Source organism: Peromyscus californicus, unplaced genomic scaffold (genome assembly GCF_007827085.1).
Source record: "Peromyscus californicus insignis strain IS unplaced genomic scaffold, ASM782708v3 Scaffold_18__1_contigs__length_77618521, whole genome shotgun sequence".
NCBI classification, from domain to species: domain Eukaryota; kingdom Metazoa; phylum Chordata; class Mammalia; order Rodentia; family Cricetidae; genus Peromyscus; species Peromyscus californicus.
In genome coordinates this window covers 30075746-30095032 of record NW_026294480.1, presented here as the reverse complement: position 1 = coordinate 30095032, position 19287 = coordinate 30075746, and the positions used below count along the sequence as shown (strand labels likewise).

General features: G+C 42.8%; 1 protein-coding gene across 3 annotated transcripts in view; it reads right to left on the bottom strand.

Moving 5' to 3' along the window:
- The window catches only part of Wdr70 (WD repeat domain 70), a 237096-nt gene that overhangs the window by 8301 nt on the left and 209508 nt on the right, over positions 1-19287 (bottom strand). For all 3 annotated transcript variants that reach the window (XM_052743179.1, XM_052743178.1, XM_052743177.1), the window contains exons 15-18: positions 9462-9562; positions 7687-7766; positions 5692-5808; positions 3741-3903 (exon numbers count right to left, since the gene is read on the bottom strand). In XM_052743179.1, the coding sequence (XP_052599139.1) occupies positions 3741-3903; positions 5692-5808; positions 7687-7766; positions 9462-9562 (461 nt within the window). The remainder of the gene's footprint in view (positions 1-3740; positions 3904-5691; positions 5809-7686; positions 7767-9461; positions 9563-19287) is intronic.

Here is a 19287-nt window from a genome sequence, read left to right as displayed (position 1 = left end):
TGGGTGAAGGCATTATCTCCACCTTGCCCTCCACAGAAGCACTACACTTTGGCCGTTTTATTAGATAACTAAATATTTACAGAATAGGTGAGTTTTAAAAAGTTATTTTTTTTTAAGGAAGCCAGTCTAACAACCAGATAACAAACTATAGGAAGGTTGTATCAAAATTCATGATATGTAGATCAAAGTAGGAAAATCATGTGATTATTTCAATAGAGATAAAGGAATGTTAAAAAAATTGAAGGGGCCAGTGAAATGGTTAGAAGCACTAGCCATATAAGCCTGACAACCTGAGTCCAACTCCTAGAGTCCAGAGTGGAAGAAGAAAATCTCCTCTCAAAAGCTGTCCTTGGACCGCCACACTTGAGCCAAGGCAGGCCGTGCTCACGGGCATCACACGCAGACACACACGATGATGATGATGATGATGATGATGATGATGATAAAATAACTTTTAAAATGGCTAAAGGAATTAACAGGATTCGGCACACAGACAAACTGGCCTCCGGCCTCTGCAGGCTGGCTGCTCCTCCCCAGGGTCCCTGCAGGCTCCACTCCTCCTTCCAGTCAGGTCTTCTTAGCAATGCTCTGACAACCACATCTAAATTAGCACCTGGGACTGGAGAGCCGGCTCAGCAGTTAAGAGCACTGGCTGCTCTTCCAGAGGACCTGGGTTTCATTCCTAACACTCACATGACAGCTACCTACCATATCTAACTATAGTTCCCTCTTCTGGCCTCTATGGACACTGCACACACATGGTGCCATAGACATACATACAGGCAATACCTATGTAATGAATGCACTGCTTAAAAACTCAAACATAAAAACTACAGAGTGAAGCGAAGCTGGCCCTTTAGTAAAGTGTTGTTATCAGATACTAGAACTGTAACAGAGGAATTCTAGGGCCAAGTTCCTGTTCCAGGTTGCAGCAATGAGCTGCTTTCCAGCAGGCTAAAAAAGCAGACTTCTAGAACTTCATTTTCTTCAGTGATGAGTTAGGCCTTTGACATCTTCCTCTGGATTACATTAATATGGTAGATGTTACCAATACCTAACAATAGCTAACAAGCTGTAAGACATCAACTTTTTGAAGACATTTCAGTGATTTACTTTTGAGAGTAAACACACACATTTGGAACAGTTGGCCATTGAAATGATGTTCATTATGCTCAGGCATCTTGTAGACTGTATCTCTGCTTTTGTTTCTTTGCTCTGTCAATCGGTGGCTCTTTCTGAACTAGGTTTCTTCTAGCAGTAACAGACAACTACTTCATTACAAACAGAAGAGTCAACACAGGCATGATGCAGAGACTTATTGTCAATGACCGTTAACTTACAGATGTGTGCTACTTAGCTGAGCCTGGAGCATGCTGTAGAATCAGGAAGTGGGGATGGGTGCAGGATACACTGCTGAAAGACGGCAGTAACTACTTCCTCTGAAGGACCTCCTACTGGCCAAAGCTGGGACAATATGAACAACCAACCATATGACAACAGCCTCAGAGTTTAACCCACAGAATAAAATAAGCACTTTGAGTTCCTACTAATATTGAATAAAAACTCTGAAGAGCAAAATATAAGAGAAGCAACAACTTCCTTTAGGAGAATGCAACAATAAATACAGAAAACACAAAAGAAAGAGAAAACCACTCTGAGACACCCCAGTCATGGCTGCCACAGGCAAAACTACTGTGCACAAAACCCAAGGGGGAATATGGGAGGAGCAGGATCTGCACACTCTAGAACAGAACCCCAAGAAATGTGCTGATCTAAAACAGAGACAAACTTCACAGGGCAGAAACTTATCAAGCGACTAAAGTCAGCACCATCACTAGTAAGACACAGGGAAGGCTCTGAACTCACTCTCATTTTTTTAACCAAATATGCCCATTTTCACTACAATCATGAGAAAATGCCACACACACCCAAACTGAAGCTGACAGAATCAGTGACCACTATTCAGTAAAGATACCAAGATCATGAGAAGCAAGAAACACAGCAGAGGCTCCTGCCTGGGATAAAGAAAGGACATGAGAGGAAAATCTGATCAAGGCCAAGGAAAGTATGTAGCTTAGTTCAAGTACTACAACAATGATAACCTTGTGATTGTAACAATAGAGACGGGGGGGGGGGGGGTAGGAGGGAGAGAGGGAGAGAGAGAGAGGGAGAGGGAGAGAGAGAAAGAGAGGGAGGGAGTGAGAGGGAGGGAGGGAGAGGGAGAGAGGGAGAGAGAGAGAGGGAGGGAGGGAGGGAGGGAGGGAGGGAGGATGAGAGAGAAAGAAAGAGAAAGAGAAAGAGAGAGAGAGAGAGAGAGAGAGAGAGAGAGAGAGAGAGAGAGAGAGAGTGTATCTTTAAGTTATAGTATAACAATTTAAAGGGAATTCCTTTGGGGATGTCAAAATTTTAAATCTATTATCTTTCGACAGACAACACAACAATATGGTTTTTATAAGGGATATCAGAAGTAGAAAAATGGAAATGTATTTGAGAAAAAAAAATCTTACTCATAAATAAAGATACTGTGAGGTTTAACAGTTGGCCAGTGGTGGCCACTACAGAGAATAATCAATTTATATGGTTATGTAAGGGTTAGCATCTGCCTAAGTCTAAAACTAGTTCTAATAAAAATTTCAAAAGCTAATATTTGAAAATTCAACAATAGTACTTTCCTTGGCATAAATGTGGGTGGTGTGGTAGCATTAAAAACTATTCTACACTCACCTATGCTAAGCTGTTTGAGGAACTCTAAAAGGCTGGGTTCACTGTACAGGGAGAGTTTTATATAGACAGCTCCCTCTATGAGAACTAGCCTGAGGCAGGAGAATGAGTATTGCTGCAACTGAGGCCAACCTGGCTACACAGTGAGACTCTGGAAAGCAAACCAAACTAAAACCAAAACACAATACCCTCACTCCCCAGTCCTTCAGAAGAGACTGGCAAGTCAATATCCTTTGCTTGCTTTTAACCCCCGCCCCCACTGAGGTAACAGCATCACTTTCATGAGGCTTATTCCCGGCTTTAATGCTGATAACAAACTGCTGAGGTTTGAAATTCACCACTTTGGGGTTGTATGAAATAAGCAAATGTCTAGGCTTCAAGATTCTGAATTCCTGGTTCTGTTGTTTGAGGCAGGGTCTCTCACAGCTCAGGTTGGCTTTGAACCTACTCCGTATCTTTAGCTGTAGCTCAGGTTGGCCTCCAACTCACCCCTTCTGCTATCGCTGCTTAGATGCTGGGATCGCAGGCATGCTATCATGTCTACATTTCTTGGCCCATTCTTCGTGCTCAAATATGACATAGAAAAAAGGAAGTTAATATTTCCAAGTCATGTTCTTCCCAATTCATTAGACATAATAATTTCTCTATTTTCATTTTTTATTTACTTTTTTGGTGTTGGGGTTTAATCTATGGCTTTGTATACACTAAGCACATACTGTACCACTGAGCTACACTGCCAGTCCTACTTCTCTATTTTATTTTATTTTTAAAATTTATTTTTAGAATTATCATTAGTGTGTGTGTGTGTGCGAGCGCGCGCACACGCGTGCACACGTGCACATGCCATGGTGTGTATATAGAGTTCAGAAGAAAAATCTGGACAGTCAGTTCTCTTTTTTGCACCTTTCCATGGGTCCCAGGGATGGAACTGAGATCACCAGGCCTACAGACAAGTGCCTTCACCACTGAGCCATCTCTCCAGGCCCTACTTTTCTGTTTTAAACAGCTACTTCCCTTACTTGGAATAAGCCGGCGAAACCCAATATGGGTTATCTTCTGCTGCTTTGGCATGACGCAAAATGGCTTCTCGGGGATTACTGTCATCAGTCTTGTCCAAAGCAATGTTTTTCACAATGTAGGATGACAGGGTGCCCCCGTGGGTTCCAACTCGGCCACCACGACCTGTTTCAAAAGAAAAAAAAATTAGAAACAGAACAAACAGATAACACACCATTACTGCTGTGTATGCTGCATACTGAGCTAAGATCTCAACAGTACTTATATCATCCTTTTAGCTTTCATGGGTCAAAAAGTAAGGACCCATCAGCCTTTAACATTTAAAAACAGGAAGAGGCATTTAAAAAATGTTTTGGTTGATTAATTTGCAAAATGATACTGATATATTAAAAAAAAGAAAAAAGCAATCTCTTAAGGATTGTACTAAAAATTTCTCTAGCATGAACTTACTGAAATTCAATACTAAAAGTAACCACTATTCATCAGCTGCTATTTTAGTTTAAACAAATGTATCTTAGGGCTTTCCACAGTCTATGTACGTTACGTTATAGACACTTTGCTCTGTGTTCTGCAAGAAAACAAGCCATATGAATACACTGACTCTTCCTACTTTTCTGCTCTGACTGCCGAGGCAGACAGCAAGCTCAAGGGCAAAGAGCTGCATCCCACTGGGTCTCTCCCAGCCAGCACGGTGCCCGATAAACAAAATGAGCTGACATTTTACAAAGTTTGTTTCAGATCTGATTTTTAGAAAGATAAATGCATGAATAACCAAATAATACTGGAAGATTAACTTCATAAATTTAGAAGAAAATTTAAAAAAATTACCTACTGCCAGAGCTTTGTGTGGCCAGTAACTATTACAACTTTTAGAGGAAGGAGACAACACTTCAGGCTGAGGCGGCCGCAAAGGTCTTTTGACAGCAATGGATCATTTGGGAAGGCCCACAAAGCAGAGAATACTATTTTCAATGAGCACATGAGTTATGTCCAAAACTGCAGACAGAGGGGCATCAACTGTGCATTGGGGATCACAGTAGGCGAGGCAGGAAATACAAAACTACAAAGGGGAGTCAGTGGACCGCAGAGAACCCTGACTTATAGAAGTGTACAGGGTAGGGGAAATGGTGGAGTTCGGGGGCAGCAGTAACGTGAAAGCCAGGGGATGGGGGATAAAAGCTTGTGTGCAAGACAAAGGGCGGAGGGGTGGAGACGGGGGAGGCTTGAGATGCACCGTCTAACTAGAAGGACTTGAAATAATCTAGGCAAGATTATTATTTAGGAACCTTGATTGGTAGCAGGGAAAGTCCAAAAATAATCAAAATAGAAATACAGATGTTTTCAATGCTGAAAGGGCAAGTAGTTCTAGAGCTGAGGCTCAGATAGACGGACAAGTCAAAGGCTGCAGGCTCAGCTGCCTTGAACAAATAAAAATCACAAGTGATAGTAGAAAATGAAATTCTAGTGCAAGTATCCACCACACTATAGACAGTGTGTTGTGCTACCTTCTGCTACATACGGTCTATCATTTACCTTCTAGTGAAATGGGCAGCTCCATTTTTCACACTGAACTAAGTCATGGTCACTTTTCTGCCTTGTGTGAAACCGAATTCAGTTTGGATCCCAGGCTAAGAGACCAATGTCATATATTAAGCCAATATTGAGAGCAGCAGTTTCAACACTGGCTTCCAAGGAGCCCCAGAGTTCTAGTGAGGTTGGTCACCCACGGCTGAAGCTAGAGAGGAGAAAGCCCCAGGCGTCCTCTCCAGTTCACAAGTAGCTCTATCAGTTTTATACACTGTGACTCTGGTGCTAGAAAAGAAAACATCTGAAAACCTCTAGAGTCCCTCTGAGGATCAAGAAGACCCAGGCCCCAGAGCTCCTACCATCTCTGTCAGGGACACCACCCCACCCTCAGCCCCTGTGCCAGACAGCTGGCTGGGCCCCAGTCACCTGGGCCTGCTACAGGAGGTTCTGGCTTGTGTGACTTCAGGGGGTCCAGTCTGTCCTTCTCCAGCTGTTTCCTCGTGCTTCGCTGGCGGGGCTCACGGAACATGGGCAAGGCGTGAGCTGTGAGAAGTCACATTTGAAAAATTTCATTACAATAATAACCCTTCATCCAAAACACAGCTAATGCATGACTAACTGAAACATGAAATGGAAATCATAATGACAGCCTTCATTTAATAATAAAAGACAGCCTTACTGTAACCAATTAGCCAATTTTGTTTGATACCAGACTCACTGTTCACCTCCACTGGCAGCTAATGGCACTCAGGAAGCACTGTCCTGGAAACACTGGTGAGTCTCATCTCCCTAACCATGCGGTAAAGCCCAGCTGCTGTGGTTTTGAAAAGGAACACTTCAGGGAACCACTTCCTTACTTGTTCTTACAGCACCCAAATACCAATAACACCAACAGTGTGCCTGTCTGTCCTCAAGTTTCCTCAGATGCCTCCTAAACACTGGAATCACTTCCCACGTTTCTGAAATGTGACCACCTCTCAGCAGTGGAGTCACAATCCTGAGTACCGGAAGGGAGGAGCACTCAGCCCACTGGAAGTGGGTAAAGGTTGCCTTGAATGCAGGGGGCCTGAATCTCCCGGCGTGGGCACTTGGCCCTCCTTCCACATGGTTGGTACACAAAACAAGAGGGTAATGACAGTCAGAGGCACATGTGTTCAACTACTGTCAGGTGTCATTCTGTTCCAGAATTAGATTTTAAACATAAAAAGGATATAGATTTAAGGAGAAACCATGTAATATTTTGGGGGAAAGGGTTATTGTGGAATATGAAATATCTATCTTTTTGTTGACTTGGAATTGCTGTCAGCCACTATATATAGATTAAAACCTGTTTTAAAAGAGAACACGTTTTCATGGGACGGAGAAGACAAAGGTTAAATGTAATTTATGATCTAAATAAAACATATCTAACACCCCAAAAACTCTTCCAGTCACCCACTCATACCTTCTGCCCCTATTTCCAGGTAAGGCCAGTCTACATCACTCACAGGAAACCATGCCTGCGGTGAATCAGGGAAGCTAAGCAAGCACATTACCCTCACCACTCCGTCAGCCAACATGACGCGCAGTATTTTTAGGTGGGAAAAACTGCTTTTCACTTCAAATGGCTGGAGGAATTTAAGTGGGCCATGTGTAATTTCATGCGCTGGACTGGCTATGACCCCAACTTCAACACTGCTACTCTCGCAGAGTGTCATGGGCTCTCTTGACTGATCACAAGCCCCATAGAGATCCATCAGCAGGAAGAAGGCCAGCAGGAGAGCAGCCGTGCATGGGCTTTAGACTGAGACACTGGTAAAGTCCACAGGGCCACTCTCTATTACTCATCTCTGTGGCACCCAAGATTTCCTTCTGGACTGATTATATAGGTCTGAGGCTATGGCTTTTGAAACACAGATCTATCAAATTAATAAGGTTTGTGACCCACCTGAGAGAAACCATTCTGCCCTGGTAGGCTTTCTGTTCACACTTCAGATTTTATACAGAAATTCCTGCAAGTGTGTTAGTACATGGTCATCGATTCCTTAACTAATCTCACTTATGAATTCATTGTTTAACATCACACTGCCAGTCCATGGTACAAAAAGACAAACTCAGGGCTCCTAAGTCTAAGCTCAGCATTCCTTCTTGTTTATTCACTGAATAATATGTTGGTCTTTAAAATGCTGTGATAGAATAATGCATTCCGTTCAAACAGGCGCTTCTCATTTGGATGAGGAGTTACGTGAGGCAAGCCTCATTTCTGCAAAAAATCAAGAAGCTAAGTGATGTTGTCATAAGACTTGTACCTGTGTCCACATGATAGGAGATGACGTAACAGATGCCACAACTCTAGGGCCTTTCCAACTTCCAAAACAAGCAAAGATTAAGACAACAGGGAAGAGCGATGTAAGACCGAGAGGAATGCTAACAACAACTTACGGGTGATGATGTAGTCCTGGGTTAGAGTCTCAGCTTGTTTGGCCTTCCGCTGGGTTTTAACCACACATAATTTTGCTCCCCTACAATGAGTTAAAACAAATTATTTTCTTTAGTTCATCTTAGGAACAGGTAGAGCTGAAACACTGAATTTCTAGTTCCATTAGAGACTTCTCAAAACATTCACACACACACGCACGCACGCACGCACGCACGCACACACACACAATCGTACCTCTGTACCTCTGAATGTAGCAGACCCCAGCAGAAATTACTCCATGATAGATGGAGGTAACCCTGAAACACTGGAAGTTCTCGGCCAATGCATTTTTTAAATGAATTTTAAGGTTCCCATACAAAACATGGGTTTCATTGTAGCCTTTTCATTAATCATGAGATGCTTTTAGAAGCAGTCCATGCAGACTATCCTGTCAAATCCTTGGCTTTCTGAGAGAGACCAACAAATGGGGTCTTGATGACAATGATTACTGAACTTTCAGAAATTCCAGTCTACAAGTTGGGGCCCACCCCCAAGCGAAAGGGTGAAAGAGGTGCCAGGGCATTTAAGACACAAATTTAAAGAGAAATCCACAGAAATAATTTAAAATGTAAGATGTTCAAGAAATTTTATAAATTAACCACCCTTTTCACCTTCAAGGTTACAGGACTCCAATTTTAGCCTATGTTGCAGATGAGAGCAACCAGGGTCCTACACCCAGCAGGCCACCAGCTTGGCATATGTTCATATCTCAGATGTCTGGACTGGAGCAGACCTAGCAGCACGGCTCAGCAACTACAGCCCGAATAAACAAACGTCCATTTAAAGTGCCTGCCTCACCTTAGTGATGCCGAGCTCTCTCTCTGAAGAGCATGTAAGTAAGCAAATCTCACAGATCCCAAGTAAAGACAGCACCTCCCAAGTGGGTGTCATAATATAAGGCCACTGTCTTTTTAAGTTAGCAAACTCCACGCTAGTTCAGAAATCTCTGAAGAAGACAGATTTGTCCACTTCTTTTTAGAGCAAAATTATGGTCAGTGCAACTTATTTATAAGGATTAGTGTTCCTTTCCTCTGAAAGCATGTAAGACCTCAAAACAGGCTTATAGGGAAGACCAGGAATTTAGCATGTGAATTTGTATACTAACAGAAAGGGGAAAGACCATCTTCTTTGGGGTGGTAACATATGTCCACCTTGTGGAAGAGAAAATAGAGATACCCAAGGAACTAGATGAGCCTCTCAGGAAGTTTCCAGACCTTGGGATTAAATTGATATGCTTATGTTTGACCTGGGGTGAGCTAGGGGCTGAGGAAAAAGTTCATGTGCTAGTCCCTTCTGTTGACACAGCAGAACCTTGTCAGATATCCAAACTAGTACCTGTTAAAGCCAAACGAGAAAGGTAAGAAAATGGAAAAGCTGCTTCTGTTTTGTGTGAGTGGCCAGTCCCTTGTTTTGTTAATCCCCCACATGTATCACTACTGACGCCACTGTCCAGGGTGTACGAAGAGCAAGCAGAACTTCCCCCACCCTGCACTCAACATTTCAGCCAAAGGACTGCAAATCCCCAGGGAACTTTCGCTTTGAATTCAGTGCAGATCAAGGGTGAGATCTAAATCCCCTTTAAAGCACAATGCTACGAGTCTGCGGCTTTACTTTGTACCAGCTGCCTTTTCTAACAGGGTGGATCCCCATCAAAGAGAGAAAAGAAGAAAAGCAGGGGTGAATCAAAGCCTCCCCAGCTGTTGTCCTCCATCTCCAACAGGCCATTCCTAGGAAATACCTCTGACTTTTGTTGGGGTCGTAATACACTTTTGCCAATCCATTTCCAGTTCCAACCATGATCTGGTTCAGCTTTGGATGCCACAGGCAGCGGACAACACTCTGGAAAGGACAGGTATAGAAGTCAACTCAAGACACCAAATAAAAATGAGGGGCAGGAGGACCCCTGCTGAGACTCTGGTGGTTACTATGTCAAGTGCCAATGTGAGAGTAACCTGCAACTTTTCAGATGCTTTCTTCTGAACCCTAACATTGCATTCTGTAAGTTATGTTCCATCCCGCCTCTTGTTATCCATGTGAAATCCTACAAAAATCTAAGATGTTCACTTCTGTACATGATGACAACCCTCTTTTCCTTGGAACCACAGCTAGGTGGTCCAGTTCCAGGTGAGCCTGGCACTGTGGAATGCTGGCTCCCTGTGAAGCGAAGCACCACAGCAGATTTCGATCTGGGTTTCATGCTTTTTATACACACAATATGTCCCGCTGGACTCAGATTGAGGCCAGGTGGTTATTGTTTTTAGTTCATAAAGATCCAAGCCTCATTAAGTTTTTTTTACAAAAAGCACATATTGGTAGACAATTAATAATCTCTCCCTGCCTGTGAGATAAAACAGCAAAGCCATGACAGAAATAAAGCAGATATCAAATGCGAAGGCTTGATGTTAACCTGATGGAAAGCTATATTTATTTTTTTTTGTTTTGTTTTTTTGTTTTTTTTTTATTAATTTATTTTGCAATACAATTCAGTTCTACATATCAGCCACGGATTCCCTTGTTCTCCCCCCTCCCGTCCCCCTCACCTTCCCCCCAACCCCCCCCCCCCCCATTCCCATCTCCTCCAGGGCAAAGCCTTCCCCACAGACTGAGGTCAACCTGGTAGACTCAGTCCAGGTAGGTCTAGTCCCCTCCTCCCAGGCCGAGCCAAACAATCCTGCATAGGCCCCAGGTTTCAAACAGCCAACTCATGCAATGAGCACAAGATCTGGTCCCACTGCCTGGATGCCTCCCAAACAGATCAAGCCAATCAACTGTCTCACCCATTCGGAGGGCCTGATCCAGTGGGGACCCTTCAGCCATTGGTTCATAGTTCATGTGTTTCCATTCATTTGGCTATTTGTCCCTGTGCTTTATCCAACCTTGGTCTCAACAATTCTCGCTCATATAAACCCTCCTCATTCTCGCTAATTGGACTCCCAGAGATCCACCCGGGGCCTAGTCATGGATCTCTGCATCCAGATCCCTCAGTAGTTGGATGAGGTTTCTAGCACAACAATTAGGGTGTTTGGCCATCCCATCACCAGAGTAGGTCAGTTCGGGCTGTCTCTCGACCACTGCCAGCAGTCTGTTGTGTGGGTATCTTTGTGGATTTCTGTGGGCCTCTCTAGCACTTTGCTTCTTCCTATTCTCATGTGGTCTTTATTTACCATGGTCTCCTATTTCTTGTTCTCCCTCTCTGTTGTTGATCCAGCTGGGATCTCCCGCTCCCCCAAGCTCTCTTTCCCTCAACCCTCGCCTTTCATTACCCCCACTCATGACCAGGCTGTTCATGTAGATCTCATTCCATTTCTCTGTCATTGGGTGATCCCTGTGTCGGAAAGCTATATTTAAAGAGGTGGCTCACTGGAACCTCTGACCCTCTGAATTCATTTCTGGTGAGGAATCAGCGGTGCTCTGGGTCCCAAAGAACCCACGTTCTGAGTTCTCACCACCTGTCTTCATTTTGTTTGGATAGGAGGGAAGAGGTGGGAGGGTCAGCACAAAGAGAACCACAGGGGAATCCGAAGCTAACCCTGGAGGGCACAGACCCCACAGCCCAAGTTCTACAAAGCTCGTCGGGAGCAAGATGAGGGGAAGCGTTGAGTCAACACTGCCCAGCAGTCCATTTCCTGACACGCTCTGCATGTGGACTGAGGGGAAAGAGGGTGCAGTCAGACGCTGACAAGTGAGGTCCTCCTCATGGTAAAATCAAAGTCCTGGAGCTCCGTCTCCTGTGGCCCATGTTCTCTGAGTCACTAACCCTAACTCTTTCATCAAGACGGGAAACTCTGAGATCCCTTTAGGTAGAAATTCTGACTCTCATCTGATTGGCCATAGTCAAATGGCTACAAACCCTTTTCTGATATTCCAGAAGAGCTATGGAGGAAGCTAAAAAGAGCTTGCAAGTTTCTAATTCACATTCAGCAATATTCCAAGGTGTGTGTCACTGAAGTGGACTGAGTCATTCTACAGAGAGGCAGTGTTTGCAGTTCCCCCATTAGAAGTGGGGGTGGGGATATATAACTTGAAAGGGCAGGTTTTCACATTATTTTAGCTTTCTTTTCACACTTTTCCTCAAATCTACGGTACTCCTATCCAATATCTGCTAACGAGTGCTGAAAAGAAAACAAAACAACAGTAACAGGAGTAATACTTGAAATGAATCCATTATATTGATGGTTTGGTTTTCCTTTCTCTCTGGTTTCCATGTACTTAGTTACTTATGGGAAGGGGAGCTTGTGTCTGCCACAGCACATGTGCGGAGGTCAGAGGACAGTGTAGGAGTCTGTTCTTCCCTTCCACTACATGGGTTCCAGGGACTGAAGTCCCCTTCCTGCTGAGCCATCACAGCAGACCCTCTGTCTCTCTCCTCCCCGTCCTTAGCTCTTCTTTGTCACTGCTGCTTTGTGCACACATGGAAGGAACTTTAGGATGCATAGGTGATAAAGTCAGATTTCCTTCCTAATAAAACTGCTCCAGGTTGGCGAGATGGAAGGGAGTATGTCAACAGCTGATGCTCTGCAGGTGCTTTGCCACTGTGACTAATGTGAGAACTATGCCTAGACCACTGAAAACTTCCTGGTGTTGGGTGTATGGAAACATGAGAAGAGTCACAAACACAACCTCCTAACATGTTTATGTAACCCTACCTAGGATAAGATCACCTGAGCCAACACCATCTCAAGTCTGCTTAAATGTCATCACTTTTCACATTGCCGTATTTAAAACTACGACCCTTTAAGCCAGGCAGTGGTGGCGCACACCTTTAATCCCAGGACTCAGAAGGCAGAGGCAGGTGAATCTTTGTGAGTTCAAGGCCAGCCTGGTCTACAGAGCGAGTTCCAGGACAGCCAGAACTACACAGAGAAACCCTGTCATGAAAAAAAACCAAACAATCAATCAATCAATCAAACAAACAAAACTAGACCCTTTAACTCTGTTCGCTCTGCTTTTCTTTTTGTCACAGCATATATCTTTAATGTAGAAATTTCTTTATAGCTTATGCTATGTCTTCTCAACTAGAATTCACGTCCATGGCCAGAGATCTGGATCAGTTTTGTTTGGCAGTATATTCCAGGTGCTCAGATTAGTGGCTGGTGCTCTGCAAATGAGTTAAAAGTTATGGGTCACCCATACCAGAATGGGTTACTTTGTTAAGCAGAGTTGGAAACAATTTTCAAGTTAAAAGTAATTCCTTTCCATGAGGAAGACTTTGATTTCTGTTTCTCACTATTACAGCCAACTATCATACAAATCCAGCAGAGTTGGTTCCCTCCTTCTTGGCGAGAACATGCGCATGAACCAGAGAGCAAGGGAAGGCACTAAGGGGCTTTGAGCGCCTTCAGGAACCCCAGCCCCTGTGAATAGCCCCAGGACAATGTTAAGGGCATGGCTTTAGAGTTCTTTCTCTTCCTTGGTTCTCTAGAGGGCTGGCTAAGCAGTTACAGGTTCTCAAATATGTTTTCAAGTGAGCAGGGTGAAGAACTGGAAAAGATCCACAATGGAGGCCTGATAAATTCCAAGACACCCAGCCAAAGAGGCAGTTTCCAGGGGCAGCAGGTTACTGTTACTCTCTCCCTCTCCACCAAGGGTGTAAATGTTAGAGAGGCAACTGCTTGGGCCAACAGACCAATGTCTGGTTGCTTTCCAGGACGTCTGAAGGCATTTCACCTCTATTCCTGCTCACATCCTTTATCTCCAGAGCTCTAAGACACACCACAGTACTCATAGGCTCAGCATAGGCTCATAGGGACAAGCACATTTACCCTCTTCTCATGCTGAAGCCAGGAAAGGCAAGTAAGAGCCCTTGAACTAAACAGTTACTCCAGAGATCTATCCACTCTGGCAATGAGTCATCAAAGCAGCCAATGAGGGGCCTGTGAGCAGACTAACTTAGGCAAAGGACACTTAAGGCTCAATTACCTTAAGACTGGTTATTAATCAAATACTACAGGGATTCCAAAACACAGAATGAAGAAACAGAATTCAAAGTCAAAGGTGGGTGGGCCTTTTTTGTTTATTAATATTTATTGTGTGTGTTTAGCTAACCTTTGTAAACTTTGCAGCTAATGCGCCTCCATACTTTGTCCTGTCAAGGAAATGCATCTTATAGCAGAGAGCTGGCCATTTGCCAAACCAAACAATCCAAGTCGGCAGCAGCAAGCAGAGTTGCCACACTGCTAACTTGTCAAACATCCATACTGGGCTTTGCTTAACAACAATGGACATGGGCCTGCTAGGAGCAGAACCATCAGAAGACAGATGAGCTATAAATACACAGCAAGAGTGCGATCACTCTCAGTCAACCAGACCACACTCGTTTTAAGAGATGCCTCTTTGGTTAACATGCCTAGACCCATGACACGTACTGATCAATGCTGCAAAGCAAGGGACATTCCCAAATCAAGGGACTAGAGAAGATGCCAGAGTCCCAAGACCTACAATATCAAAGAGAAAGGCTTTACCTCATATTACAACAGCCAAGTGGCGGCAGGCCACTGCAATGCAAGAGCTAGGTTCTGAACTGAATCTGCACACTACACTATAGTGATGTGCTTAACTAAACTGATAAAGTGTTTTAGTCTTTCACTAGTCCATTTCATCTCACTGAAACATGTGAGTCAACCAATGGCTACTGTCAGCTATCAAAGCACAATTCCATTATGGCTCCAAGATAGTTTTGTTTTGTTTTGTTTTTTTTTTAAACCAAAGCTCACCCTTGTTTTATTTTAGAATCTGGGCATGCAGAGTAATCACAAACTGCCCCCAAAGTACTTAGCTCTAGCAGCTGCCACCAAGAGAGTAATGAAGGTTGGAAATCCTGAGCAAGATGGCCAGGATGAGTTACAATAATACATGAATGTGCTCAACACAGAGATCCCCCATCCCTGCAGAGACCGAAAGAAGAGGGGAGAGGAAATGAGTAGCATGTCCTACCAACACTGTCAAGATTCCAAAACAGAAATTTTTGAATTACCCCTTAGCAAAAGTGAGATGGTCACAAAAATTCCAAATAATGATTTCTGTGGTTTTCCTGGTTTAAGTGGAACCATAGAAATGGGGAGAGGAGGGAAAGAAGGGCCATGACTGGACATGTGTTTTAGGACATGTGGGAAGGAACTGTAAGGTACTTGGAACTTTATATTATTATTATTATTATTATCTGACTTTATTACATTTACTAATTTATATATTAGGGGCACATGGGCTGTGGGGGAAAAGTCAGAGGATAACTTTCAGAAGACAGTTCTGTCTTTCTTCCATACATAGCTGGCGGACTGCACTCAGATCATCAGGCTTGGTGGCAAGTGTCTCTTCCCAGTGAACAATCTCACTGGCCCTGGAAGTTTACATTATTTGATATAATTGAGTCTTTACAAGAATAGTGACCTCATTCCATCTCAGAGATGAGAAAACTGAGGCTGTGAGAGAGTAAAGCTTCCGGGTTACATACCGTATACCAGAGGAGAGGGAATGGGCCAGGTACCCCCATCACTCATTTCCTTATGCCATGTACCATGTGGAGCCGTACACTGACTGACGGACGACGAAATTTTAAAGAATTTCCAAACCTTCCAAACTCAGAAGCAGAATCTTAGCAAATTGATTTTAGAAAGGAAAAAAAGGGCTGGGACTGTGGCTCAATGGTAAAATGCTTGACTAGCCTTCAAGTACCTTGCATCTGATCCTAGAAATGCAAGGGGTTGGGGAAAGATGGTACCACTAAAGCCAGAAGAAAAACCTAAGTTCACAAATGTTGCTATAAAAGAACTCAATGCCCAAGCAACATTTTAGATGTGTGCAGCATGTATATCTAAACAGCACCATTAGAGAGAAGCCTGGCATCCGTAATAATTTTATACTTTCAACACAATTATGTTCAAACACCATTTCCTGTTCTTCCCAGCTGCTGACCCTTACTGAAAACCACACTTCATCTGTGTTTTTCACATTTGGTTTTTGTCGTGTGGAAGACGAACAAAGAAGCAAACCCTGATTCCTTGGAAGAACAGGCATTTTCAGTGATTCTCAATAACAGTCTAACATCTGTTCATAAAGGAGATGCCCGCAATCATGCAGCCCTGTGCGCAAGAAGCTTTAGCCTCATGGCCAGCCTCAGGACTACCCAATACACTTAAGTGGCCATGTGTACTGACCTGAAAGGGTAAGTAAGAACACAGATCTAGGTGTCAGCCCAAAACACATGAAAGAAGACAGACACAAATAGGAAGGCACTAGAGAAAAAGTGCTCCAGGTTTCTACAAGCCCATGATTTATTTCACAGAAAAAAGAAAATTGTTTCCTATATTAAAATATTGGGCGAGGGAGGTAGAGGAGTAAAGTAGGAATTGCTTCAGTTCCTCCAGGCTATTCATCTTGTCCTTGTTCCCTCCACTCTCCCACAGCCTTGTTTTTCCCAACTTTGGTATAACACACAGGGGCCTGGGGGTTGGCCTCATCCCTCTGTGCTCAGGCAGTAAATCTGATGAATAAGCTAGAGTCTCCAAAAAATAAAAGTCCTCAACACCCACCTGGTTCCCATAGAAACATCCCCTGAATGGGGAGAGGAAAGCCAGACCTTTCTCTATACTTCTCTTCTCCTTTTCGTCTTTTGAGATAAGTTCTCACTGTGCAGCCATGGCTGGCTTCTCTCCACTATCTACCCTTTTATTCATGCACACCCCAATTTCAAGACAGCCCTACCATAGGCCAGATTTGTCATTTTTCTTGGAAATCTTTTCCCTTCTCTGTCTCAAATAATTCTTTCTTTGATGAACCAGACAGAAGCCTGATGGTGATAGGGAAAACGATGGAACACTCTCATGTATGCAACGCTGCACCTGCCATACCTGACAGAGCAATCCTTCTCAGCCTTCCTAGGGCTGTGTGACCCTTTAGTACAGTTCCTCATGTTGTGCTGACCCCCAACCATACAATCACTTCATTGCTACTTCATAACTGTGACTTTGCTACTGCTATGAATCACATGGTAAATATCTGTGTTTTCCAATGGTCTTAGGCGACCCCTGTGAAAGGGTCATTCCAAGCCCTCAAGGGGTCGTGAGCCACAGGTTGAGAACCACTGCAAATAGAGACACTATGCTTTTAAAATTTCCATCTAATTATCACATTAATTCCCAACCAATTCATGGAAAATATATCTATTAAGATCAACTTACTTTAGGCTATACTCTAAAATTGAGATAACCACTAAAGCAGCAAAAATCTGGAAACTGGTAGTTGTCCTTGATACTAAATGAACCACATCTGTATTTGATAATGAACTTGAAGAATTTCATCACAAGAAAAATTTCTCAGAGAAAATAGAATGTCTGTTGGGTAAAAGAAATTAAACACAACTTCCCTCATCTAATTCAAAACAACAAATGCTAGTTTGCTCTAGTCCCAGAACTTGAGAAGAAATTATGATGAGAAAGGAAGCACAAATAATGACTGGAGAAAGTCTGGTTATTGCTCTTACTGATGAGAGTATGGGAGCAGGAAGCGAGAGGAGAGAGGACACTGAGGCTGGAATCCACAGTGACACTGGCGGGTGGTCTTCCTGCATGGCCCAGGGACCAGAGGGCCTGACAAGGAGAATCCGTTTCACACAACACAACTTCCCATTAGTGGGCACAGCACAGGTTACTGGAGTTTCAGGACAAGGAGGCCTCTCAGACCTGAATGGCATTTGAGGTACTGGAACCTCAGGCTAATCACTTCTGGCAAAGAACGGTCATATCTTTGGATATCACATGCTACCATTTATAAGGACCAAGTTGTAAAAGGGATGGTCGATTCCCTCTGTTTCCTTGAAGGCTATAAAGTTAATGGTCATATTTTTCTGATCTAAGTGAACTAAATTTATTCTTTTATCTTTTTAACCTTTCCTTGTGAATTGTTTTTTAAAATATATTTTTACTTTATTATAAAAATTGGAAATGAATAAAAACATCATTCTCCAAAATTAACCAGAGCCAAAGATTATACAACTTAATTAACTTATGTACAATAAGAACTGGTCTTGTGTCTTTGCAGGCTTCTATTATCTTCAGGAATGTTTTCTCATACAGTCAAAAATTTCCAATGGCCAAATTTTTCCAACCTGATCAAAATTCTTACAACCTAATTTCCACAGACCTAGGCCCTTTATCTTTCCTTGTCAATACTTAGAGATGGAAATAATAATAATAATAATAATAATAATAATAATAACAACAACAACTAGTCCTTTGTTTATCTGAACAAAACACAAATGTATAAAACATATTAAGCCTCTAACTACTAAACAAACAATATATGTGATCAAAGAATGGAAATAATTAAGCAAGAAAAATTTTTGAAAAATGAAAAAGAGTAGACTCTCTTGGTATAGATGAGTTATACAGAGCATTAAAATAACAGTAATTACCTAATAGTACAAGTAAATATGTCTTAAATATCATATTGTTTTATTTAGCCCTTTGGGATCTTGAAAAACCCTCCCACAAGACTATTATCTATGATTCCAGAAGAGGAAAACACTATTCTGAGATATATATTAATTATAGACTACTCATGTCTTCCATACTACATGAAATTGTGAAAATTTCGCCAGAGCTCTGATAGCACAGACTCTTCATCAGGTTGGAGAAGAAGACCTCAGGAAATCCTACGGGACACCAAGTCCTTCACTGGCCCATCAGTGACCACAGGATGGTGCTGCATGGGATGACTGAGCACTAGGCATCATTGTAATATATGTTTATAAATTATTTAAAGACTAATGTATTTTTCTGTTTATTTTCAAGCATCTATAAACCAAGATGTACTCATGCTCACTCACTCGCACTCAAACATGTGCTCTCTCTTCTCTCTGATTTTTTTAAAAAATTATTTTTATTATTTTATGTGTATTTTTTTTTTTTTTGCCTGCCTGCCTGCCTGTATGCCTGTGTACCATTTATGTGCCTGGTACCCACAGAGGCCAGAAGAGAGCACTGGATCAACTAGAACTGGAGTTATCAGCAGCTGTGATCCACCACATTGGTGCTGGGAATCAAACCCGGGTCCTCTGGAAGAGAAGCTAGGGCTCTTAACTGTTAAGCCATCTCTCCAGGCTCTTTGTCTGATTTTATAGACTAGTTAAGTATGTTTGTCTCTAAGGTTATATTATCTAGTGTCTGATTATTTATCTGGCTTTGCCATTCATGGTCAGTATGTCTACACAAGAAATGTACTCACATTTAAACACCTGTTAAATAAAACATAGCTTTTGTGGAGAGAACAGAATACAAGTTTCTACTTAATGAAAGCAGAGATACTGCTTAAAGATTTTGAAGGACTAGAAATGGAAACAGAAAGCATTCTTTGTGAAAGCTGGCACGAATGAACACTGAGGTGAAACACTAAGGAGTAGTTCTAATATATGCTGCTAGAGGCAAATGCCCCCAGAAAACTGACCGATGGCATGTGTCCTCTTTCCAGTTCTCATTCCTCTCAGGAAGCCAGGGACAATGGTGATAGCCCTTCATCCCATCTCACATTGTGACTTCCGAAGTGAGATCACAGTCCATCAGACCATCCTA